Genomic DNA, 27,081 nt, shown 5'->3' on the forward strand with positions numbered 1-27,081 from the left:
CCAGTTGTTCTGTCCACACACTTCCCAGAATCCCAGCCTAGTGGAGTTTGGAAGTGATCTTTTGAGGGGTATCTTGTCCAATAATCCCAAATGGAGGCACCTAGAGCAGGCTGCTTTGGACACTGCTTGGCATTTTGGTACATACTGTGCCTGTACAGGATACACACATCTGCACAGGTAACATACAGTTTGTGTTACACAGCTCCAGTCCACCAATAATGGATCAGCTTTCCAAGAAGGCCAATACAGAAGCATCTTGGTGGGAAGAACTCGCTTTAAAATAGTTATTACATTCATTTTAATATAAAATGGTATTCCAGTACATGAAGGGAACTTATAGGAAAGACTATTTGTAGTGTCAGGACAAGGGGGAATGGGCTCAAATTGAGAGAGTGCTTCGATTAGGTATTAGGAAAAAAATTCTTTACTGTGGTGGTGAGTGCAGGGGGGTGAGGCACAGATGGGTGGCGGAAGGTGAGCACTGGAACAGGGATCCCAGGGAAGCTGTGGCTGCCCCGTCCCCGGAGGTGTCCAAGGCCAGGTGGGACGGGACTCTGAGCAACCTGACCCAGCTGAAGTGCAGCGGGAATATGGTGATTGTCAAGGTCCCCTTCCAACCCAAACCATTCCTTACTTCTAAAGCACAAGTTACTTTCCATTTCAAGTGAATTTGCCCACTTCTTACTATGCCAACAAATCCGGCATAATTACACTCTCATATTTGTGCACTTACGCCGGCAGTCACTCCTTTTTACTCTTTGCTCTCAGGCTCAATGACAAACCGAGGTACCGAGACTCCAGCGGGATGGAGTCTCCGCGGCCTCTGCGCTGCCCCTGTAGGCGCGGGCACGGAGGGACGGCGAGGCCGCGGAGGGGCCCCCGGGGGAGGTCGGGTCCGAGGCCGAGCAGCGGGACGGGTTCCCCGGTGCGGGCCCCGGGCCCGCCGCGCCCCCCGGACGGCCCTGGGCGGGCGCTGCCCCGCGCATGCGGCCTCCGGGCGCCGGGCGGGGCTGCGGGGCCGGGTCGGGGCCTCGCCGTGTCCTGCGGTGCGGCTGGGCCGGGCCGGGCCGGGGCGATGCCCGCGGTGCCGGCGCGGGGCCGCGGGCGCTGAACGCGGTGCGGGAGCATGGCCGAGGCGCTGCGCCAGGAGCCTTCGGGCGGGCCCGAGTCGGAGGCCGAGCTGTCTCAGCGGCTCGCCCGCACCAAGGCCCGCTCGTACGGCAGCACGGCGAGCGTGGCCGCGCCGCTGGCAGAGCGGTACGTGGAGCACCGGCTGAGCGCCGGGGACACGCTGCAGGGCATCGCCCTCAAGTACGGCGTCACGGTAAGGGAGGGAGGGGCGGCGGGGCCCAGAACGGCCCTTGGAGCCACGGAGTGGTTTGGGTTGGAAGGGACCCTAAAGATCATCGACTTCCAACCCCCGTGCCGTGGGCAGGAACGTCTTCCACTAGACCGGGTTGCCCCATCCAGCCAGGCCTTGAGCACTTCCAGGGTTGGGGGTCCAGAGCATCCCTGGGTTGCCCGTGCCGGAGCCTCAGCAGCGGTGGCGCCAGAGCTGGGACGACAAGAACTTGTCCCATAGAGCGTTTCCCACGCTCAGGGAGCAGAAAAGGGTGTTCTCCCTCTGCTACGGCGCTGGGTTCAGTTTCAGTATTGAAAATGCCAACATCCGAGTTCCTGGCCTGCCTCGAGGGCTGAGCACCCAGCGAGAGGCTCCGAACTGAGAAGCGCCGGGTTGGGCCCCTGGGATGGGAGACACACTTGCTCCCGCCGGGAAACCTGTACCCACTCAACTGTTCACCACTACACTCACTTCAGACTGAAAAAGAAAATCAATGCAATTAAACTTACCTTGAAAAGAAGCATTGTTTTGAGATTGACTCATAAGCAGTGCCAAGGAGAAAGAATTTCTCCTAGTAGCTTCAGGGCTAAACATTCTTCCCTTGTGATCTTCGTACTAGACCTGAGGTGAGGGACAAATACCATTGTTTTGAAAGTGTTGCTTTTCTGCTCACTTTCTGTGGAGAAAGCAAGCTTATTTCTGTGAAAAATGTTGAAAGGCTTATGGCAGTGTAGGGCATGCAGAGTCCAGTAGGGTGTACCAGCGCTACCTTTGCCCATAGAGTAGAGCTCACCTACCTGCCTTCATCCTGCTTATTTGGGGAGCATGTACAGATACGCAGGTTCAGTGGTCCCACCCGTGCCAAATTGCCTGGGGCCAGGCAGCTGATGAGCGTGGCGCTGTCAGTGTTACTTTCACATCAGCTGCAAACAGCACTTTCCAGTTGGGCTCTCTCTAGAAGAGGTATAATGCATTCCCAAACTAGTAGGTTCTGACTGTAATGGTTTCTTTTCCTTCTCTTGGTCTGCAAGATCTACCAAAGTCTTCCATCACCTTGAACAGCATTCAGCCTTCATTGTGAAAAGAGCTAAAAGTATTTCTCCTTATTTTGGAATATTATGCCACTTTTGACTCTTTCTTGTTGGCAACAGGATTAACGACATTTTGAACTTACACTGGTCCACATTAAAATGAAGTTTTGCTCACTAAGAGGGCAAAGCAGCACATTGGATGTTTGATTTTTGTGGGTTTTTTTTCTTTGTTTTGTTTTGTTTTGGCAGTTCTTTCCATAATGAATAATCTCTGGCCTAAATGATTTAGCGATATTATTCCTCATTCAGAAGTGTGCTTATTCACTGCAATAAGTGAAAAATAAAAACAGATTACTAAAATAGTAGTTTTCCCTCCAAAAATGGCATTTCTAAATAATGTGTGACTCCATTTCAGCCAAAGTGAAGTTGTGGATTAAACCTGTATAATCAGCTTTAAGTTAGGAACCATAAACTTTGGTCATAGTATAAGTTTAATAAGCTTTTTCTGTGTTGATGATGCATTTAAAGTATATATGTTGGGTTTTTTCCCCCCAACATGTTATGGGTTATTCGATTTAATGTTGGTAAGTATTCTGCTTAAGAAACCAGAGTTCCATCATTATGGACTTCAGTTGAAAAAGGTTAAACTGACAAGAAATATCCCTAGGTGAGTGCCAAGTTTGGTGAAATCAGCCATTGTGTTTCTGTTTTAATGGTTTTCAACCCAGGGTAGAAATGTATGCAAATGTATTTGCTTTTAGCAAAATGAAGAACATTGTGTTTTCGCACAGTGATAAGGACTGACTTCCCTAAAGAGTCATTTCATTTGCTTCCTGCATCGTGTATCCTTGGCTAGAAGTGGCAAATTATCTTTGGCTGCCATTGCCTCCAGTGTCACTGGTTTTGGAAGTTTCTCCTGTGGTTTTCCTCACTTGGAGTTACTTTGTAGCAAGAGACATCCTGTCCAGTGCCTCCCTTGGCATGACTTGGCAGCCAGAGAGCGAGAGGTGAAAATGTCATGTTGGGGGAGAGAGATCAGTGTGCTTTGTTTGGCCTCGTCTTCTGCCCTTCACCCCCTCCCCCAGATACTGGCTATTAATCTTTACAACTTGCCTTCATTGTGTCTTCCTTCTGCGTAAATTAACTCTGGGAATTCATGTTTAGTATCATATTTATGGTTCATTGCAAGTGCTTCAGGAGAAGCAGTTTTGATTACTTAATTCTGCACCAGTTCATGCATTAGTGCAGGTTCAGTTAAAGTATTAAGCCTGTGCTAAATCTTTTGCTCTTTCACTATGATAGATCTGTAGCCAACAGACATAAGTTCAGCCTTCCTAGCACTAAAAAAAGAAAACTGTTGTTGCATCCTGTTCTCCATACACATATGAGTTTTATGGAGTCATATTGAGTTGTAGTAGTTACATAATGCACGTATGAAATAACCTGTTCAAGGCTGAGGGATGTTCTTTTTAGAACCAAGTACTTTCCATTTCATTGTTACTCAGTGCAGAGGTACACAATCTTCCAAATGTCATGAGGTGGTATTTTAGGAAGAAATAACCAGAGGTAGAGTTACAGTGAAGTAAGAAGGAGAACTGAAGTACAGTACATTATTTATCAGCTATTGAAGCATCACTTTCCAACTCCCCTGCAGTAGATCTCAGTTTTCAGCTTCTGTATTGTGTTAAAGAAAAACTCCAGCTAGCATTTTAAATACTTTTGACACTCATCAAGACAGACAACTTTTAGAGATTTTAACAATTGACCTTTACATTAGGACCATTAGAGGTCTCAGACTTAGTCAGGTAAAACTTCCTTTATACCCTTCAGATGAGGATCAGCCTGGGGGAGAACTTGCCTCCTATACTGTACGAGCCCAACTAAAAGGAGCTTCCAAGCTTTGGAGGTTAGAAGAGTAGTGAGCTTCTCTTACTTGTAGTAACTTCCTGTGAGTCACCAGATATTAACTATTTAGGTTTTGAAAGGGATTATTAAATCCAAGCATTTCATCATTTTAGCCATCTGCATCAACAGGTTGGGGTTATCTTGAAGTAGAGAGTACAATTTTTTGTATATTTAATGGATAGAAATAGATTCCTGCTGAGTTAAACTGCACTGTTTCTATTACATCCCCATACACCTATCCTTGAGAAGCTCTTATTTTTAGGGAGGAAGATTTCATCAGGTTTCCAGGACCCAAGCAAATGCATCCATACAGGACACCAGATCTCTAACAGCACTACAGCTGATACTTTTAATGCACAATACAGATCTGCACTGCATGTAGTACTGGATTCCAGTTCTGCAAGTGGCCACACAATCTCAGATCTGCACAAACGCAGTCCAGTAGGCTCCCTTGGATCCCAAGAGGTTCTCCTGCTGCTGTGTTCAGTGTGAGAAATGCACAGGCATGTTAAACCCAATTAACGATGGGTAACGATGGTCTTGTCTTTTGCAGTTGGGAAGGACTCCAAGTAGTGCCAAAGTTTAAGAGAGTTTAAGACTGACAAAGATAAGATGGTGGAGCAATTTTCTCATTATCTGAGCACTGAACTCAAGATACTTCAGACTTTAAAGTAGTGAGTGACTAGTACTTGGAGCACTCAGCTGAGTGATTATACTAGCAGCAAGACTTCTATTATGACAAGACATAGAGTCTTTATTCTTACTCAGTTTAGCTCCAGGTAGTTCAATAAAAATGATTAATGGTTCTAATGAAAGCAAGAGGGTTTTTCCTGTTCTCTTTATACTTATTTTCAAGTAAGTTTTATTTAGAGTGCATTTATCATTGCAGTACTCAGTGATTGGGGGTTTTTTTGCTTGTTACAGTCACCAGGGGACCAGAATGGTAATTTATTTTGTTTCCACTTAGAACTTTCACTAATGAAATCATGAGTTCAAGTTATAACTAAAGCATAGAGTCACATAATCATGCATTTCTATGCTTTTTAAAACCTTGAAGTTGAGAAATAGGAAGTTAGTTTGTTGATTTGGAAGGGAAATTTTGATAAGTTAGAACTTAAACAACATTTTTAGTAGCGATGCAGTATAAATATTAATTGGGAGCTTTCCTTCACCTGTAAAGCAATGGAACTTATAATAACTTCTCAGGTTAAGTATGGAACAAAGGAGTTTTATCCATTAATGTGCTGAGAAGGGAGGTTGCTTCTATCACAACCTATTCATCGGTAGAGTAGCTTCAGAGGTATGTAACAATATGGTGACTGTTACCATGCACATTATCACACACATGAGGCTGCCATTGAAGAGGCTGTAGATTCAGTTTAGTGAACAAATGCAGCCACTGCTCTGTGCAGCTGCATTACAAAGTGTTGAAGACTCCCCCATTCTTTTCACTGCCCAAACTTTCACTGAAAATCAGGACTTCATCTGAAGTCTGAATGTGTTACATCAGCTAAGGGGAATACCAAGGATGAGGCATATACTCCTCTTCCAGGACTTCTGTGTGCTTTTTACCAGAGGGTTCACCTACAGCAGTTGCCAGCAGTTCTGAGCCTTACTCTAGTATAAATTCAAATCAGCAGTACTTTTACAACAGAGTTTTTGTTCTTTGACAGATTGCTCAAGTAAGCCTGTATAGAAACTGGAAGACTGTTCAAGGAAAGCCTCTTTAGGTAGTGCAAGACTTTAGGTAAAGCAGTATTTTGTAGTCAAGTCTACATAAAAGAAGCTAGGATGTTAGCAAGACTAAAACAGAGCATGCACTTTGAAATCACTTGGAATGCAAACAGATTCTTTCCTGAAGTCATTGCTGCTGCAAAGAAAGCACAGATTTATTATAACTAAAGGCTATGTACTCCTACAAAAAGTTAGTACTTTATACTTTGCCAAAACCTAATAACTTATGTTTTTCCTATATTTTTCAGATGGAACAAATAAAGAGGGCAAATAAACTGTTCACTAATGACTGTATATTTCTGAGGAAAACCCTGAATATTCCTGTTATATCAGAGAAACCGTTACTGTTCAATGGACTTAATTCACTGGAGTCTCCTGAGAATGAAACTGTTGACAGCTCCCCTTCCTGTGATGAAGGACTAATGACAGTTCAGGAAGAAAGTAGTTCTTCTCCAAGTCCTCAAGAGCCTGACAATCAGACAACTGCACCAGAAGAATTATCTGCCAAAGATTTCCTACAAAGATTGGACTTGCAGATTAAGTTATCCAAACAAGCAGCCAGAAAACTAAAAGATGACAACGTCAGGTAAATGCCACTTTTGGTATTAAGCATCTTAATCTCACCTTGAAGGCGTTTTAGTCTAAGCTGAACCTCCTTTGTGGGGCCTCTCAGGCAGCCTCTGTAGCTTTAATTTGTCAACAGCAAGTCTGTGCTATTATCATGCACCAGATACATTCAAAGCACAGCATTAGCAGGTGCCTTGAAGGGCAGTTAGAAAGGCTGCCTCACAACACATTGTTTAGAGAATACCAATACTATTCCATAAAAGCTGGAAAGCCAGCATTTTCCAAGATCCCCTGCTATGTAAGAGGGCAACTACTTAAGCAAAGCCATAGTTTTCAGTAGAGTACTAAGCCAAGGCCTGTGTGGAAGCTGAATGTTTACAGCAAGACTTGCATTTTTTTCTTCTGCCCCAAACTGCCTGATTATTATGTAAATATTCTCCATGATGCAGTTTCAGTTAAGCTATTCTATCTCCTTTCCCTATACAATCCCTCTGTCTGTGGATCCTCCTGTATGCAGACACCGTCTTTTCTTCAGTATTGCTTTGACAGCAAGGAGCTCCCCGACATTTACTCATGGTAAAAGCAGTACCTTTCTGAGCTCTGCCACAGTGGTTATCCCCTCACATATGTAGGTATCCCACGGTGAGTGCAGAAAGACTTAGAGCAAGAGTAGACATCAGTAGTGTTTGTTTTCCATGTTCTTGGAACAAACTTCCTCACAGTGTTCACAAGCAATTTCTTGGGCTGGTGCTCTGCCTGTTTATTCTCCACAGAAATCACCTCAGTGGGGGACGCTGAGGTGGCCTTTCTCATGACAATAAAAGGTATGACTGCAGGGCACTAGGATTGCTTCAGTTACCACAGAGCTGGAGAGAAATTATGCCTGCAGATACATATTTGCTTTTGCAAATTTGTTTAATGTAAAATTTTATTCCTCATCCTGGTTCATTTCATATACTCTGATTTTGAGGGCAAGGAACATGCTTTTCACACTAAGCAGAAAGTAACTTTCAGAACCAAATTTATGGAGCATAGTGCCATCATTTCTTTAAATTATTTCAGCAACTTGAAAACTTTGTTCAATAGAGACAAGTATGAAGGAGAGCAGTATATTGCCTTTAGCCATTGGACAAGCCTCCTTTGGAGAAGTATCTGCTCATACAACTCCATTGCCAGGACACTGCTTTATAGTTTCAGGAAAGGCTGGAATACTTTCACATCTTGTTAACACACTTGTAGTTTTTTTAATTGATTATATGAAAGGAAAAATAGCTGTTGGAAGTCAGAACCTTCTCTGTTCAAACTCATTCACTTCCATTCTTGTGTTTGAAGCCATGTAAAGCATCTGTCAGAATGTGCTGATGCTGACTTGCATATCATTAGATCTATGTACCTAACAGATTAGAGGTGTTGACCCAGCAGTTAAGCTGGATGACAGGAAATCACAGTCCCTGCCACAGAAAGGCAGTTATTTAACATCCCTTCAACAAAATAACATGCTAATTTACAGAAGGAAATTCAATCAGACCTTGCTGCCCCATGAGCGGAGCCAGTACAGTGGAAGTGACATTGCATAAATAGTGCACTGCTGCTACTAACACCCATTTCCTATATTGCTAAAGTTACAAGTTGGGAAATGGGGGCCTGGTACCAAGTTTCCTCCTAAAAACAATGTATACAGGAGAGTGCATTACTTTCCTACCTCCTGTTCAGCTTTAGCAGTTAATTTTGTTAATTATGCAGAGTACAGATTTCTACTGGTCATGAAGCTACAGGACACATGAGGTACAGAGCTGCAGGCTCTCTGGTGATTAGGATGTTACCCAAGGCTTCTGAAGAGAAATAGTTTCCTGTGCATCTTACGAAGTCTTCATAATGTCCCCTTCTATCTCACCACCTCCGGCTTTCAGTCATGGCCCACAAAAAGCCATCCTTGCCTTGTCCTCTCCAACACAGTTGGAAAGGATGGACCCCTTCACAGGAAGAGGCAGAGGACCAAAGTGAATGTTAACTCCTTCCACAGAGCAGGAGTAGGGAGAGACCAAACACCTTGGAGATACTTTTCAGTTGTGTTCCATAAGTGGTATTTTGGGGCTCAGACTGGAAGGTGGCAACATTCTTTACTGTGCTAAAGCAGCTGCCCAGGAGGCACCTGTGCTCCTTCCTGCCCAGTTGTTTCTTGTGCCTTGCTTGGAGCAGGAAGCCTTTGAAAAATGGACAGCCGTGAGAGTAAAGCAGCCTCATGAATAGGCAAATTTTCTATTATAGTGAAAGCCATATATGAAGTTAGAGTGCTGTTTTCAGCTGCTCTGGCCTTCTGTATTCAGGTTACCTTGTCAAGGCCTGGTTAGAATGTGACATGTGCCAGCACTGCCATGTACTTCAGTGTCTGTTTGAGAGTAACAAAGGAGCACCTGGAGTTAATCTACTGCCACCAAACAGGATATGGAACTAACAAAACTGCAGGCAGAAGCAGACTATCGGTTTGAGAACTTAAAGAGCCGTGACTTCTCACCATACAGTGAGCCTGATTTGACAGATGGTGAGAACCATAACATGTATTAAATTGCTCTATATTTTGATCTCCCTTAAGTTGCCAAGAATGCATGTGCATACATGCACTGACTCAGATTAAACCACACAAGGCTGTTTCATAGTCAGAAACCGCCTTGTGCTACAAAGGCATCTTAAGGTAAATTACATGGGTTAATCACAGTTCTTGAAGTCACTCCTTTAAGTGCTCTCAAAGGAATAAAGTTTAGGTAGAAAAAAAGAGGAGCCCATAATTGCAGATTCAGAGTAAACTGTAATAGCTGTGCAAGTAGGTGAGCATTAAAGGTTATAGAATGTGATCCACTCAGCTTGTGCCAGCTGCCTTTCTCTATTAGTTTTATGTAAGCACATGGCTAGATCTGTGTGCAATACTAGTTTTACTAGAGTTTCATTGAGCAAGAAATCATTAGCTAATGAATCACTAATGACACGTATTTACCCGAGGTGCAGCTCAAGCAATAAGACCTTTTTGTTCTGAGCAATGTTTTCATAATAGGCCAGAAGAAATGCAAAAGGATTAATATAGTTGTTTGTAGCATATGTTGCTAACTCATGTGTTTGCATATTAGGGAAGAATGCTTCCTATTAGTTTTATCCACACATGGAATAAAAGCAACTTGGGATAGTTTGAGAAAATATGATGTTGTTTCATCTTGCCCAAATTGCTGTTATGTATGTTTTAGGATGCTGAAACTGCCAAGTTTAGTGATGCTTTTTGAATCAGATAGTTGAACACCAGATGCCTAATGCAAACTCTTTATAGAGTCCTTAAGATTTTAGAGTAATAGTGTGATCGACCAGAAGACTGGGGCCATAGACTGTGCTTCTGGGACAGGTCATGTCATTTGTCTTTTAGTGAGGCATTTTGGAAATCTTGTAACTAAACAGAGCCACTCTAATAACTATTGGTTATGTGAGCCACTGTAACTGGTGTCAGCACTGAAACAGAACCATAGACTGTCATCTGCTGAGTTGTCTTGACCTCAGCCTCAGAGAGAGTAGGGTGTTGAAGCCTTTGGAACTGATAACTAATTGAGATGATTTGCCCAATAATTTTTCACTGTCATTGGCAATCGGCTAAGAAAACAGATGCCTCAATAAAGGAGGCTGTCTGAGGAGAACTCTTTCAGACTGCACAAAGCTATTAACTATCTCCTCAGGTTGCTGCCGCATTTAATTGTGGATTCTAGAAGCATCCAAGCGTTTGGGTTTATTTGTTTACACTCAGGTGTGGTTGCCCTTACAGAAGCAGTTGTTTGTGCCTGGTACATGTCCCAGCTTGGAGGAGATTTCTTGCAGCTCCTGTAACCTGCTGAGCAAAATGGTGACAGCAAAGAGGAAGGGACAGCACTGCAGGGCTGTAATGCTGTGCTGTTCCTTTTGCATTCCCTGAAGGAGAACATTACTGCTCTGCTATTTTAAGCGTCTTAAAAGTGAAGTAAATGGTTTGGTCATTTAACAGATACACACTGCCATGGTGGTGCTTGTGGGCCACAGGCCAGAGCTACTACCATATAATTTTGTTTCATATGAAGCTCAGCTTGTTTTTAAGCCATCAGAACAGACTTGTACTTGCTCTGCACAGTTCTAAGGTCTACATTAGTAATATTTCCTGGCTGCTACCCTGGTTTGGAGTAGTGCTGCAGACCTCACAGGGCCCAGTATTGCAGCCTGGGACGGAAGGCAGGACCTGTTCCTGCTGCCCCTTGCTGCCAGCTGCAGCAGCAGCTCCAAGTCATGGTCAGAAATGTATTTTGGCATTACAGTCAGCCACGGCTTTGCTTCAGGTCAAACAAAACAACCTACTACATAATTCTTGTGTCCCTGCCATATACAGAAACTCCTCAAGACTGGCAGTAACCCCAATGTCTTCTGCCCTCTGCTGACAACCCAAGAGCCCATTGCACGAGGGAAGTGGGGGCAAACAGCCTAGACAAGGCTTTTGTTACTTGGATGTCTGAAGACTTGCTAATGTAACATTGTTATTTCAGCTCTTCCGTTATATTCACCCATAATCAATGCAGCTCATTTCAGTCCAGTGTTTGGCTGTTGCCATGTCATGATGGATGTTATTCCTATATTAGGGCTTTCAAGAAGAATGACTGAAAGACTAATTCTAGTAGCCTTTGATTGGAAGAAAGATCTTTTTGCTGTAACTCTGCCACATTTTATTCTCCTAAAAGGACAAATATAACAAAACTAAGCAGTACAAAGCAATTTCCAGTGTAGATCATAGAAAGTATGTTTGTAGGGTTCTTCTCTTTGATTATATTCTATCTTTGTTTCTATTCTATCTTTGTTTCTATTCTATCTTTGTTTCTATTCTATCTTTGGTTCTATTTTGGGGGCCTATATAAATTGTATATATATAATCATTGTTAAAATTTATTAGGGAGAGTCTGCACAATTAGGGTTTTGGTACTGAAATATTTAATTTTTACCTTATACCATTATGAGACTATTTGAATAACTGTACCTTTGTACTACAAAGGCACATACAGAATTAGAAGTAATCTTTTGAAGATCACAGTGTAGCAACTGTAGAGTCTTTGTGTTCTCATCAAAACACTAAAATTGGCAGCAGCTTTAAGACTAGACTCTCAGGAAGAAAATTTTGAAGCTACAGTAGTACAAAACAATGATCTTTAGAGAACTTGGCATGCTTGAATTAGTACTGGATGCTGCCCTGCAATAGGTTTATATAACCAGTTTATTTTTAAAGGCAGTCAAGTAAACAGCAGGCAAACTGATTTTTCTTGAGGATGTTTTAATAGCAACACTACTTCCCTTTATCCAGTCATTACATTAACAATAGCACTTGGTGGGAACTGTTTTATCCTAAGAAAATGCAAGTGATGAATCTCCATGGAGACTGATGCACAGGAAGAACACATCAGGGAGCCCACTCAAGGAATATCCTTGCAGAATCAAGACACAGATCCAGCTACAGCTATGGTGCACTGCTCCTGTTCTTGTTCATTTGGTCCATCTCTACCCCCTGTCATTCAAAAGGTTGAAACAAGCCTCTAACTGAGATTCTTAAAATAAGAAATTGAAAGTAACTTTACAGGAATTTCAATATGCCCCTCCACTTGTTTGTCCTTTACAGTATTTCTTATTGATTTGGCACTGTAGTCTCAAGAATAGTTCTTTAAATACATTCTGATGTTGTTGAACTTACACAGCTTTGCTTGTTTTCAGCATTCTGTTCTTTAAACATAACAGGAACTCCAGAGATGTGTAATTACCAGTATTATAATGCAAGTATTCCTGTTAGGCAAGGCTGGCATTGCTTAATTTGACCCATTAGGAAAAGTGGTTACCTACATTTTCATTCCAGCTTTACTGTTGAGACATGGTATGTTCCTGACCTGATGATTATGATTGTTTTCTTTTTAGAGAGGAGGAGGATGAGGAAGGTCCCTATGCAACCTCTTCATATCATCAGTAGAAGACAGATGTGATGGCCTGAAAACTTCCCATGAAATCAGTTCTTAAAGAACTAAACAGTCAGTAATTTGAAACCCCAGTCTTTTGGACTCATCATCTTGATGTACTTAAAAGAAGTCATGAATGGGAAATTGCACTGAAATTATGACCTCTTCTGCCTTCCATAGGTTAATGTCCTTATGCTATATCAACAAAGGGTTTAAGCCTTCCAAAACTAGCAATGGCCTTTCTACCCCTTCTGTGCAAACTGTAGCATGGTAGCAACAATATATCCTTGAGGTCACCTTTATGCAGGATGTTGATCTTTAGTAAAGATTTTGTAAATACTTGTTAAAGTGAAATTTGTTTTAAGTATTTAAAAATATTAAAGTTTGCTTGTAAATGACAAACTATGAAAGTAATAGAAATTTACTTATTCTGCAAACATAGGCAAGTCTGCTGTGAAAGTTTTGTCTACTTCAGGGCTGCGGAACTTGCCTCTGCACTCTGTGTGTGTGTCTGTGTGTGGTTATGATGTGTTTCCAGAAAGGGGAATTCAGCTTGTTTGGATTAGTTAAAGCCTTTATGGTTAAACAACTGTTTGCAAATTGGATTTCTGCTATTAAGGGGACCATTTACAAACAGCTATTTTTCTTTGTGAGGTATGACATTGGAATAGCAGATGTGTGTTCTTGTGTGCAGTTATATTTTGTGTGGTTTTAATTTAATAAAATACAAAAATACCGCTATGTCTGTTAAAATGAAGTCAACTTGGTCCTAGCCTGTTTTTTCTGAAAAATGGTTTGTCTAGTTATATGAGCTGTTAGATAATTTCAGGGTAAATAGTGTCCTTTACCTTATAACTCACACTCCTAAATGAGACCTGTAAGAGCTATTTTCTCTAGTTGTGCAGTCAAGAAAACTGTATTAAGATTAGTAAGAGCCACATTGACAAGCCTTCCCTGTTCTGAGAAGAGATGCCAGTATTCAAGTTTGCAAGGGAACCCCACCTGAAGCTGAGGAAGGCAGAATGCAGTCTGCATTCACTCGTTGCCCTGAAGTTAATGTATTGGCAACTTCTTGTTACACATTCTACATTTTTTCCTCAAGTATCCCATAAGCTTCACAAAACTCTCATCATTAAAGACTTGCTGAATCCCCACTGTGACAGATGCAGTTTCCTACTTTCAGCTCATGAGTATAGTTTATCACTCCCTCAAAGACCTTTCTGCAGTATGTTAAGAGGGAAGCGGTATAGAAAGTTTCATTAATTTACTAAAACCTCAAGGAAAAATTGAAAGTTGGCAGGAATTGGTATTTCCCTAGAGTTGGCAGGCTCAGACCCGGCAGGCTCATTCAAATCAACTCTGGTCCTAAAGAGAAAGTCTGCAGTGGCACACAAATTAACAAGAACAGAGAAAGCTTAGATGAATAAAAGGAAGCACTGATTTTTCCTGAAGAGAGTGGTGAATTAGTTTTAGGTCTTGTATCTCTCTTAAATTGGAATTTCTATCTATTCCTTACAGGATAGTAACTTCTATTGTTGTCAGTTAATTTCGGCAGGACATTATGAAGGCAGAATGAACTACTTTTCCAGAAGAAATCCTAACTTCAAGCCCAGTTATATCTTACAGTCCTACATAGAAATTTAATCTTTTTCTACCAAAGATGTTCAGCCATCTGCAAGAGAGCAGGGCCCCATCATAAGTAACTCTTATTTTGGAAGACAAACATCATCACTCTGAATGATCTGCTCCCTTCCTCCTTCTTCCTCAGCTTTATGTACTGGGCATGATGCCACATGGTGTGGAATATCCCTTGGGTCAGGTGGGGGCAGCTGTCCCAGCTGTGTCTCAGCTTCTTGTGCACCCACAGCCTCCTCATTGGTGGGGTGGGGTGAGGAGCACAAAAGGCCTTGGCTCTGTGTCAGCTCTGCTCAGCAGAAACTAAAGCATCTCTGCGTTATCCACATATTTGTGTTTCCAGCACAAATCCAAAACACAGCCCTGTATTGGTCACTATGGAGAAAATAAACTCTACCCCAGCCAAAACCAGCACACTAATGTAGCTTGTAGTAAAGTGTTTAATAAAGTACAGTATCAGAAACAATAGTCTTAGAAAAGCTCAAAAGGTGAATACCATATATAATGTACTTGTTACATTTTCAGTGATAATTTAGGAGTGAAGTATTTCTGAAGGATTCAGCAGAGATACAAACACCACAGAAACCAATTTTTGTCAGCTTAGAATGAGACGTAGAGGTGGTGAAAATGCCCTTCTCACCAGGAAGAATGCAAGCACTGACAGAATATGATCTACTAATTACGGACTAAATACACCAGCAGTGGATGTCCAGTCCTAATGTGCTCCAAGTGTTCCCTGAAAAATAAGGACTGATCTGTAGCGCAGGTTGAAACCTGCGTCACTGGGTTAGATTTTATTTAGCACAAGTCACAGCCCCTTAGAAATGCAGGGTGATTCATCCGGCTGGCTGGGTTTTTACTGTCTAGTTCTGAAAGGTGTGATGTAATGATAGATGTTCATCCAATGTACCAGCAATGAAACCACTATGTGAAGCATTCAAGTAACAAGTTTAGTGGGCTTGGGCAGGCTGGGAAGCGACTCTAATTTGAGGAATTATCTGTGTGTGTACTCCAAGTGATGCACAGCAGCAGAGTAAGCACAGAACAGTCCAAGAATATGCATACTCTGAAACACAATCAGGTCATACCCATGGTTGGGTCTTTTTTTTATAAATTATGTCATTGATACTTTGTTGAAGTTTTCAAATTTGCAAAACTGAGAGGTTAAATACTGCACCAGCCTTTTTGTGGACACATACTGTTCATGATCACAGGTCACTAGTTGATGACATCTTCCCATTAGTACCAGACTAATGAGAGACCAAAGTACGATACTAACTTTCAGTGAAAATTGAAAATATTATTATATTGCTCATTATATTGACAGGAGAAGAAAATTTGGGATGTATTTTAAAGTAATTGTTAGGGAAGGAAAGTTTGTCCTTTTTTGTTTTTTTCAAGTGCAGATCTGTGATCACTACTGTAAAGGTCTATGGTTAGTTACCATTCTCCTGATTTCTTTCCTAAATCCAAATTTGGGAATGTCTGCTTTTCCTTTGTGATAATCATATGAGAAATTAAGTTACAAGCTGTTGTAGAACACAACTGAGATCTAAAGGGACAAAAAGAAATTTGGATCTGTCAGAATATTAGCAAATAATAATAATATCAAATTAGAGGGTTTAGATGAGAACAAATACACTGATTCAAAACAAAAGGAATTATTTTATACTAATTATTTCCTCTGAAGTTTCTAAGGGACTATTTTTCAAAGAGGAAGCTTATATTGACTACATTTTTGGATGCAGTTTTTACCTTAAAAAAATAAATCACCATTAGTGACTGATAGTGCAATTCAATGATTCATTTCAGGATGTGTATGAGCAGGCAGTGACATACTTTATCTATGCCACAAACCATTCAGTGGCTTCTGTATCATCAGTTAGCAAAGAGTTACACTGTCACACCTCACTGCTATCACCTTCACTTAACATTGGTTATCAGTAATGCTCAGTTGATAATTTCTGTTTTGCAGAGATTCCAGGATTTACTTGAGTTGGCCAAGAAACATTGCTCAAATCTCTTCCTCCTTAAATCCACAGCTGTGCTGAGAAAATGAGGAAGGAAATTACCCAAGGAAGTGATTTAACATTTACAGAACTTTGTGCTATGCAGGTAGTGCTGTAAGTCAGTATCTCCCTTCTTTGCAGGCAAATTCCAACCTCTGCATCAGCTTGATATTTTTTAACAATCCCAGAGATACCGTGAGGTTTCTAAAAGAAATCACAGAAGGGATAACCTCAATTATCAATGAAGAATCTGTAAGTAAAGAGAACAGGGCTTTCCTGGAGTTCATCTACACAAGTAACTGTTGCAGGTGATAAAGTCAGGACTTATATCTTCTGGAACACATTGGAAAATCTACCTTTCTAAAAACTTCCTTACCTTTGATCTTGCTTTATGAGTTCTTCATACATAAAATTATCCATTCACTTAAAGATAAAAGACCCCATCAGCCATTCTCCCAAAACTCTGTAAGTTCAGGAAGACGAATGAGAGTGACATTTTTGTTTTCCTTTTTCATTGGGAAGTACCAAATTCTTGGCTAATAACATATATAGGCAAAAAAGGAAAAAGAAAACTTACAAGATGATACTGCTCAATACAGAGCAGAGGTCAGAAAACACACCATAGCTTTGATATTTGGAGATACTGAGATATGATTGATTCTTTCTGAAAAGGAAGGCCCACGCTCCTAAAAACATCTTAGTTGCAAACTTCCCTTTCTCTGCCGAATAACTTGAATCACATTCCTTGGGGTTTTTTCCTTTAGAGAAAGTAATGGCTATTTACACTTGCTATCAGGATACTCACATCAGGAATCAAACTAATTATGCATGCATAGTCATCAAATGGTGCACCAAAGAGAATGTTCACACATGCTGAAGAAGAGAATACAGCTCTGTTATATGAAAGGCAATTGTAATATCAAAGATTTATCAGTTAGCTAAGGAGAGTATGGTCCGAGTTACAGAATACTAAATAAAGAAATAAAAAAGAATCAAAAAAAGGTATTAGGATTTAAACCCAACATTTCTGAATACAAAATAATATTAAAATTAATGAAAACTTTAATAGGTAAATTATTTTCAAATATTTTATTTAGAGAACTATGAACTATTTTCTAATAATGCCCTTTACATAGTTGAATCTATAGAAAGCTTGCTGAGTAAGAGCAAAAAGATGTAGCATTAAAAGAACTTTCCATCAAAAACAACTGGTTTCTCTACAAAAGTAAACCAAACACAAATAATAAATCAGAGAGCATTACAGAAGTGTTTACCTTATCCAATAGAAATTCAGTGTCAGAATTTGGCCTTTAGGGTTGATTTGTGAATGTAGGAAAATACAGTATGCAGAAGGTGAATGGAGCACTACAGCTCTTCATTTCTGTCTAGAAAGTTGTCAGTACAATGTAAACAGAGCATTTCTAATGGTATCCTCAAATTAACAGATCATAAATCACTGAGCCAGGAGTGGGGGAAACTATTCTAATTTTCTACATGTCTGGCAGCCACTAACTTTTTACAGGCTGCCATAGATGCGTTTAATTACGTCAGCCTCTTCCTTGTCCAGGATGCCCTTGTCCACATAAGCATCAGCCTGCTGATCAATGAAATCTCTCAGCTTTGAAAGATCATAGTCTGAAAAACAAGAATTCATTTGCACGATGAGTCATTGTCATTATACTGCTTCACCTAAGAATAATGCCATTGTAAAGTTTATCCAAGAAATGCATTTTATCAAACAGGAAGAGAATTCACTCTAAAAGCAACTTGTGACAACAATAAAAAAACCCAAAACACCTGCACAGTCTTTTCACATATCACAATGCTTTTAGTATTCAAGAGGAATAATCCTCTCTTGCTCTTGATTGCTGTCAAATGCTAAAGTATATAATAAAGCATATTTTCTGGTCTGGAGATTTGATGTTCTAGTCTGCTGGGCAAAAGCTGTTGTTAGAACCCTATTATTTTCACAGCTGTCACGGAATCAAAAGAAAATACTAAATGGACTACTTCTTACTGAAATCCCAGTAAAATTCCCACTTATTACAAACACTGTAGTGACAATTCAAGTAAGCAACTTCCTGAAAATAGATCACAATAATAAAATTATTTACCTTGACACACAATATAATACTCTGAATTGAAGAATACTGCATTGAGCAGCCTTTGTGACAATGTTAGTGTCAGCTTTTGATAGTCTTTGACTGTAAATCTGCAATAGAGTGCTGGAAGATCCTTCTTCCTTTTCCAGTGGATGTGTACATCTATGCAGCGTGATTCACACCAAATCCATTAAATAGACTTTTCCTATGCTGGAAAATATCACTATTTTCCATGAAAAGAATTCTACTGCAAAGCAATCTTTCAAATAACGTAAAAAGGTAACCTATTGTGTAGTAGTTACTCTGGCACTGATTCAGTATATTCACACATAAACACAATAAATTTTCAGTTCCCTAATTTGCTATATAAAATGTAAGGCTTAATTATAAAATGAATTAGTATCTTTCACAAGAACAGATACATTCTGAATTTTTCAGGATAAATTTCTTATTCCACACACAGAGCCTTCAGAATGCATTAATACTGATTTTGTAACGTATACCATCATACACCAATACATGGAACAATCTTTTTTCCAACTGTGCATTCTTAACAAAATAGATAATAATGACGTTTTGTCTTTTTAGGGCTCAGTGACCAAAACTGGATAGAAATAGACATTAAGAAGGAAATTGATGCTTGCAATCATTTTTGTAACAGTATGAAGCAATTTCAAAAGAGTAATACAGAAAATTTATATTCAAAACTCCCCACTCTTGCAGGGGTGTCCTTTCCATATCTGAGTTAACAGGAATTTTGCCACTGACTGTACTGAGGCCAGGATTTCTTGTCTGGTCTGCTACTGTCATTACTTAAGACAATGTAACCTGCTTGTCTCTCCATCCTGTGTGAGTAATGGGGACAAACAGCACTGAGCAATTTCTTAATGAGGCTGTGAGATTTCATTCACTGTGATAGAATGAGGGTCTCCAGTGAAAGATACCAAGGAATGGAAATGAATGGAAGAACAAACACTAAATTAATATGATATCCACATTATTCACACTAAAATCCCTGAGCTTATTTACTTCCAGAATACTATTTATAACTCTAAGATCATTATGTGGAGATGTGAATGTTTAATTACTAAATATTCTGTACAAGGTTACAACCATTACAGTATTATCCAATTCTGGCTGATTTGTTTATCTCATGGCAATTTAATTTGATTTTTTTTGGTAGAAATTTATAACCTTCAATTTTTAATACTTGTTTACAACCTATTGTAATTAGAAAAGTCGGGTTTGGGTTATATTCACTGCAACAGCTGCAGCATTTCACTGAGCTGTGCAACAGCTACACTAAATGAAGTGAGGTCTTATTTGCATATTCAAATCAAGCCATTTGCCATTGCAATTAGTTACAGAATTTACTTTCATTCCTAAAAGGCTAGTGTTAGTGTTCTGAAACTATAAACTACCCAAGTACTTGATAAAAAATCCACGTCTTATTTAAAAGCCTCAGTTCTGTGCTTTGGAGTCCAACTGCAATGGAACACCCAGCAGCTACTGGGGAGAGCAGTGCTAATTTACACAGGGGAGGAGCTCCTCTTTAAAGCATTTCAATCATCAAGCCAGCTCTGGGGGATATGAAGAACAGGCCTACAGAGTCTACAGATTGTAAATATGTAAACCAAACGTTGGACACAAAAGGCAATCAGCCCAAAATCCAGGCTTTTGAAATGCTTCTCTTTAAATCATCACAGCACCTCAATTTTACCAACCTCCTTAATAGGAAATTGGTATTTTTAAACTGGGGAAATAGAAATTAACATTTCCAGGCTTATTAGTCATTGAATGAATAATAATTTCTACTGAAATTCATACATCGATAAGGATCTACAAACATTTGCCTGAAGAAAATGTAAACCTCTTCAAGTATATTCAGTGAGTAAACCAATCCATGAGTGGGGGTGGAAAAGACTGGCCATTTTAATACATGAATTACTTGGAGAATCACTTTTCTGCCAGCTCCCAAGTGGGAGCTGGAAGTGGAGAAATGATTGATGAGCATACCAATACCACCTAATCTTGTACTGAAGAAACACACTGCAATGCATTCATGGTTAGATAAGCTTACCCTGACTGCACTTCTTTTAACATCATCCCAGGGGAACTGAATTAGCATTTTACAAAAATAAAAAGTATGGAAAGGCACAATAAAGATGATGTATCAGAAGAGTAAGAACACTATTCTAATTTTATCATCACTTACACTCACTTTAAGGCCCATTTCCATTGCCAGAGGACAATAAAGATATTTTAGTGCAAATGAAAATCCATCTACACAGAAATGTATATCTTAATGCAGTCACAGGCAGATAAAATGCTATTGATCTGCAGTCACAGCCATTTTCAGACTGCAGCAGTGCAGAGGTTCCTGTGAAGAGGAGCAAGGGGCTGCCCAGTCAGTGTGTGTGATATGAGATATAATGACATGTGACTGAGATCTAATTACTATAATGAATACACTGATAAACAGAACCATTTATTAGAATCGGCAGGAAAACTCTTGAGCAAATATGTGTACCTGCTGCTAATTGCTGTCACTGCCATTGTGAGGAAATGATTTTAGATAAGGAAATTTTTTTTTAAAAGTCCTTCCTATTACTGTTTCCATATAGGAAAATGCATGTATTGGGCTGTAGGCATGCCCTCATCTCTGAAATGTAATTCAACACACAGAGAGGATGGCCAGACTACCCAGGGCTAATCTCATCTCAGGTCACCCTCAGCTTGGCTGGTGCAAGAAGGATCCGGCTTGCCAGGTGCCAGGCATAGCCCAGGTTTGGATCCCTTGTCTGGGAAGCTTCACTTCCAGAGCAGGTGAGGGCAGAACACACAGCCATGGCAGAGAAAAGGGACAGGAGGCTGGTTTTATGTAAGATCTTGAGGGAAGAACTGGTGTGGATAAAGGAAGCAAGCGATGCTGCTGCTGTTCCTTCAGCTCCTGCCTCCAGTGCTCACACAGCCCTGCCCCGGGAAGGGGTCAAACGGGGGGACAGCTGGTGAGCACACCCTGTGCAGCTGCTTCACTCACTGCTCCCTCTGCACAGCTTTGCGTGTGAAAGCTACAAGTCATTCAAGTTGATTTGGGCTGTAATCCAACGTATTACATTGTGACATAAGTTTGTATCCTAACCATTGATGGTTATGAAACAAAACACACTGCTGTTTGTGAAGGCATGCTAGCCAGATGCACTGAGCTCCTCCAGACACATTCAGACATTTTATTTACATTCATATAACATATAAAATCATAATTAAAAGATATGTTGAAATAGGAAATGAAGCACTAGACAAACCCGATGCACTGTTAGCTGGTGACAGGCAGACCACCAGTTTAGTCTCTGTGTTTTGTGGCCAGCAGCCATTCGAGCCAGCTTACATTAATCTGCCTTAGTTTACTATTTTCATTCATTGATTTAACTTTTACATGACCTGTATTATTTAACTTAATGCCACTAATTATCACTGTAGACAAGTGCAGTTTCACATTACCAGTATTTAACTTAAAATGCTAAGTTAAACATCAAATATAAATTACATGCTTTGCAATGTATACAGTGCCCACCCCAATTCAAGGCCTGTCACTTCATACCTTCCTTGTTACCTTGTTTATTGTGTTTTTTCAGCCATTCTATGTTCTTCCTGATTGCTTCCAAATATGCCTCAGACTTCCCTGGAGGAAAGGATGAGAGAGAATTCAGGCACTTACATCAATGATTGATGCATCTTGCTAACTGGGTGAAGTTGGTCACAGTGAAGGCTGATTAAAACTATTCTTAGTTTCTGTTTAAAAGCTGAGTCCTGTCAAACTTAGTCAGGCAAAATTCCCACAGATGGCTAGAAGGTTTTGTCTGTGTAACATTAGTCATGCATCGTGGCTTTTTTTTTGATCTTTGTACATAACTTTTGGTGGCATCCACACAAACTGCATATGTGGATTAAAGGCAACCTGTAGCTTTTTGATGATCATAATGGTTCAGCAAAGATGAAGCTATTGAGATAGCAAAGAATTACTGTCTTAAGACTGAGAGCTTTGAGTATCAAAACTCAGTAGTGCTAAGAGCATATAGCAAACCTGAGACTGTGATATTTTGAAAGACAAGTGGAAATATAGCTACTATATTTACTGAGAAAAAAGATGTATTAAAATTATCATGATAATGCCTTTTTATAACTTAAATTTTAAAGTGATGGCTATTTTTGGATCAGAAAGCACATAGGACAGAATTAGTTCAAGGATTACCTAGCAAGGCCCCTAAGGAAATATGCCATTAATGGATTTTGAATTCTTAACTTGACTGGAGCTTTCTAGATGTAATGTTCTTACATTTATCAGGAATAAAAACCTAGTGTGATTAGCTTGTAGAGGGTTACTAGTGCCAACTATGCATGTCTGCCCCTGTTAATATGTGGATACAATATTAGATATTTCATGATTTTTGAGCTGGGAGTAAGTCAATGTGTGAGAGATCAAAGAGCGTTGCATAATGAGACAAAGAACTCAATACTGATCCAATTTAAATTTCTAAAAAGGCATCGGGCTGAAGGTAAAGGAAAATAACCTGAACCAAACTGGAAAGACAAATCTTCAACAGACAGGAAAAATGTGTTATTTATCACTTCCCACGAGTAAACTCTTCTTTACTGTGAAATCGGACAGCCATCTTGAGCTATTTTCCTCTCCTATGTTCAAACAAATGACCTGCTGAAAAAAATGCCACCTTCCATCTGTGAGTGGCTGCACTGCCCACAGGACTGAACCGGGAGACCAATGCACTGCCATCTACTGCAGCCCTGATTTCTGCAACTCATGGCTGAGCTGGCTGCAGTGAACACACATGCACTCCAAGAAGTACAAGCATTAAACAGCATCGCTGCAAAATAGATAATAAGCAATCCTGTTTAACCAACTGACTACAAAACATAGATGCTCATGCTGGATCCTTAACAGTAAGAACTCACTGAAAGGTTTCTGCACTAAGAACATTCTCCTTCAAAAGTTCAGCACCATGGACTCTGCAGGTTTGTTTTGAGATACAGTAGCCGATTTGCACCCAGGTGACTTCGGTTAGCACAGTCTAATTTAGCAGGTGTGTCATGCTGAGGCAACTGGCATAATAACAGTGCTGCTCTGCTAGGTTTGCTTAGGGAGACACGAACTTACTGCAACAGGTTTTCAAAGTTATGTAAAACAGGTTAAATGCTGATAACCCTTTACCTCTGGCAGTGAATAATGCAAATTCTGTCACTGCAGAACCTTTCAGTACCTTTCAGTACCGGCCTGTTCTAACACAAACTATAGAAATCAATGGCCCCACTCAGATTACTGAATACGCTGATCATCTGATTTCTCTGAAAAGCCACATAGGCAAAGAAGAAAAATCTCTCTGCACTCCTGTGTCAATCTACATTTCACACTGTTCTCACAAGGGGCTATGGATTCAGTGAAAGATTATGATCTTGCTCAGCAAGGGATATGGTATCACATCTTTAAACCTTGGGAAATAAGTACACTTCCAAATCAAGCTGCTGTGTGTTGACTTCCAGCAACTATTATCTGAAGATATTTATGCTAACACAGTGGAAAAACAATACCAAAGATGGGAAGTCTCCGATCTTGGAGCACACATAGTAGGAAAAGCAATAACTATTTTGTACCTCCAGACTCTTCACTGTTTCCTGCTGCATTTTGCCCTTCACTTTTTGTAGAATCCTTTGAAATTTCGTATTCCTTCTCCATTTTAGCTGCTTCTTCTTTTGTACTGTCTGCTTCTTCACTGCTCTTGTCTAAAGAAGTTACAAGAGCAAACAATTTTGTATTAAATGTACCAAAAGCATTTCTCAATCATATCAACACAATCTTTGGCAAGTAAAACATTGTGACTGATGTTTGAAGAAGAGCTTCATTGGAGTCTGTCTCAAAGTGGTTTCTAAATGTCCACTCTACTCCAGACCTCTGGAAACAGGAATGCTTGTTTCTGCTCTTACAAACAATAGCTGAATACAATGCAATGGGATGTAGTTCATAAAGACACATTTCTTTGTGTAGAAAAAAATCATATGAAATGTGCATTGACTAGATCCAAAGTTGACAAATAATGGTTTTTCATTATTAAGAAAAGATTGCTTTTGTGTGTGTGTGTAATGTATGTACTCTGCTAAAGGAAGAGACAGTGAATATACTTCTCAAAGTCTGGACAATTAAGTGAAAATTTCACTCTTGTGTGTTTAGACAACCAAGCAATGGCTACAGGTCCTTGAGGAACTGTAGCTTTAACCAGCAGTCTGGCTGTTAAAGCAATTAGCATACTTTAAACTGAATAAGTTAAAAAAATGTGTTATTTCAGAAGAGAAAATTGTAGAATAGGTACCTGCTGTTAGTTTTGTTCTGGTTTTAGTGGAAGGGTTCTCAAGCTTCTTCTTTGTCTGCTCAGCTATCATTGTATCTAAGTTTTCTAGAAAGCAAGGAAAAACAAAACCAAATGCCAGTTATTCTTCAATTTATAATGTGCAGAATCTATACTATATTCCCCCAACACCAGTCTGAATAGTAAGTAGAAATTTAAAAGAACAGCCTTCATCCTTGCCTCTGAAGGATTAATGGAGAGCCAATATTGAAAGAACAAACAAATAGCTATATCGAATATTGATCAATCTTATTTTTAAAAAATAACAACTGAATCATGACAATAGGTGCTCCAAATAGAGCCAAAGTGCATGAAGACAGTAAAAGTGTGCGTATATATTCTGTATTTCAGTCACGTAAGTCACGAAATACTGATAACTATCTGCAGCAATTTATTCTGATGAAAGCAATGAAAGGCTTTAATTAACTTCACAAAAATAAAAGACTGAAATATGTGCTTCATCCTGGTGGGAAAACTCTATCCCAAACTGCTTATATCTGGATTTTATATGGTTTCATGGGAAAAGAAGCCTAATAAAAGGTTTAAAATTATATTTAGATGAAATAAATATGTAAATTGAAGTGATTAAAACAAATGTATTCTAAAGTGGCTCAATTCAAGCATTTACCTGAAAACCCACTAGACAGTTGTGCCATTTATAGAGCTCTAGAAGACTAGAAAATTTATTTCTATGCAAATTTCAGGGCTGAACTAATCTAATTTGAAAGTAAATCATCTCTTCATAAAGATGGAAGTTTCAGATATAAACATTGTATGCTTACGTGGGAAAAAAGGCCTTTTGATACCACTCTTAGTAGATGTTCAAAATATAGATCATCATAACATCTGCCATATTTCCTCAGTCATATTATGGACATGGTGTAGAATTTTTCTTCCCTTTACCAGCTTTTTAAAAGTTCATTTAAACATGAATTCAACATTTGATGCATAACAGCTAGTTGGGAGGTATTTTTAAGATACTTAGTTTTGAAATACCAAAATTGCTTTTATATAAACAGCTGAAACATTCAGTATATTATGTGGGAACTGTGTCAGAACAGATATGACAGGGCTAGTAAACATTTTAGATCATATTTTCTGTGTGAGGCCAACATTTTATCCGTCAGCTGGGAGGATCTTATTTCCTCAGAAAGATACACAGGACTCATACCTAAAGACTACCTTTTTAGCAAGCATATTTCTTTTCATAGGAGATCGGCACAAGCAATTGTGCCTGCCATCTGATGAGAAATCACATAACTCTGTCTGCCTGAGTACTCTATCTTATGTTATTTACATAAAATTGAAATGTAAAGCAGTATTTGTTGGCACTCTGCCTGATTGCACCCTTTCAATTCTACATCACATGATGGGGTTTTTTGTGAAAACTATTTTCATTTTGGTATATATCCTTTTAATGTGATTCCTGACCTTGCCATATGCCTTAAACAAAACAGGGCTGGGCTGTGTTACAAGCTGGAGCAGACATACTGGTGAAGAGAAAAACAAGATAGAATTATAGTGGTGGTTTTGATGCCTCACTAATCACTTGATCCAAAGCTTATTGAAAGGACCATAAACATTCCTTTCAGCTGAGCTTAAGATTCTATTTTTTATCCTGAATCAGGACCACACTAGCATTTCATCAGAAATATAAGGATTTCTCTGTTGCAAGAGGCACAGTTTTCAAGATAGATCACAGAGTTAAGAACTTAAAAACCTTTTATAAACTCAAGTGAATAGATTATTCTCCTTCACTAATTCATGCAAATGCAAATATGTCACTGACTTTAGAGCTTAAACCAGCAAAATCTATTAAATTAGGCTTAATTTTATGTCTAAATATAGTATTGTAAAAGAAACAGGAGTATTTAAAAGTTTAAAATGTTACAGTGATTCATAAGTGCCTTTCATGTTCTTTCATTAAAGTGTCTGCATTTAGGCACTGCTGCAGTCAGTTTCTATCAGCAGAAAACAAAAAGACTTCACCACAAGAGAGAATTATAAGCTGCTTTGACACCTTTAGATTTAAATGTCTGCATACTGATATTTCCAGAAGTTTTTCTTATGTTGATAGACTGTAGTGTTTAAGTTGTACACATGTCCACACACAGCATGTGCTACTGAAGACCATAGGATATATATTCCTCCATTATTTAGTTGCTCCCATAAATCGCATCCAGAGTTCTACAGTGTCTCTGAGTCTTGACTTGGCTCACAATTTCATTTGAGTTCACTCTGACTCCTTGGTCAATGTTGCTTTTCAGCCATATGCACACATGAAGTGTAACTGATGATCTGAGTTTTGCTGGACTGAATATGGTAACAACCCTGTTCCATTTGCAAAGCT

General features: G+C 39.7%; 2 protein-coding genes across 3 annotated transcripts in view; one reads left to right on the forward strand and one right to left on the reverse strand.

The window, feature by feature from the left end:
- The first annotated feature begins 1,006 nt into the window (after nt 1–1,006).
- LYSMD2 (LysM domain containing 2) lies at nt 1,007–13,326 on the forward strand. Its single transcript, XM_071568661.1, has 3 exons — nt 1,007–1,324; nt 6,261–6,598; nt 12,532–13,326. The coding sequence occupies exons 1-3, from the start codon at nt 1,127–1,129 to the stop codon at nt 12,581–12,583; spliced, it is 588 nt and encodes a 195-aa protein (XP_071424762.1). The 5' UTR covers nt 1,007–1,126; the 3' UTR covers nt 12,584–13,326.
- Nucleotides 13,327–14,626: 1,300 nt separating this feature from the next.
- Nucleotides 14,627–27,081, reverse strand: part of SCG3 (secretogranin III) — a 28,257-nt gene continuing 15,802 nt past the window's right edge. Inside the window, exons 9-12 of one of the 2 annotated variants that reach the window (XM_071568558.1) lie at nt 24,696–24,779; nt 23,983–24,111; nt 21,929–21,997; nt 14,627–17,848 (exon numbers count right to left, since the gene is read on the reverse strand). In XM_071568558.1, coding sequence (XP_071424659.1) covers nt 17,730–17,848; nt 21,929–21,997; nt 23,983–24,111; nt 24,696–24,779 — 401 coding nt within the window. In that variant the 3' untranslated portion in view covers nt 14,627–17,729. Of the gene's footprint in view, nt 17,849–21,916; nt 21,998–23,982; nt 24,112–24,695; nt 24,780–27,081 lie in introns of both variants that reach the window. The other variant, XM_071568557.1, reaches the window with a different exon arrangement.

This window comes from Pithys albifrons, chromosome 13, assembly GCF_047495875.1.
Source record: "Pithys albifrons albifrons isolate INPA30051 chromosome 13, PitAlb_v1, whole genome shotgun sequence".
Classification (NCBI taxonomy): Eukaryota; Metazoa; Chordata; class Aves; order Passeriformes; family Thamnophilidae; genus Pithys; species Pithys albifrons.

Bases quoted from the DNA above. Each gene is read 5' to 3' on its own strand.
- LYSMD2 (XM_071568661.1), top strand. From the start codon at position 1,127: ATGGCCGAGGCGCTGCGCCAGGAGCCTTCGGGCGGGCCCGAGTCGGAG. The intron at 1,325-6,260 runs GTAAGGGAGGGA...TATATTTTTCAG, and splicing joins CCCTCAAGTACGGCGTCACG to ATGGAACAAATAAAGAGGGC. The intron at 6,599-12,531 runs GTAAATGCCACT...TTTTCTTTTTAG, and splicing joins CTAAAAGATGACAACGTCAG to AGAGGAGGAGGATGAGGAAG.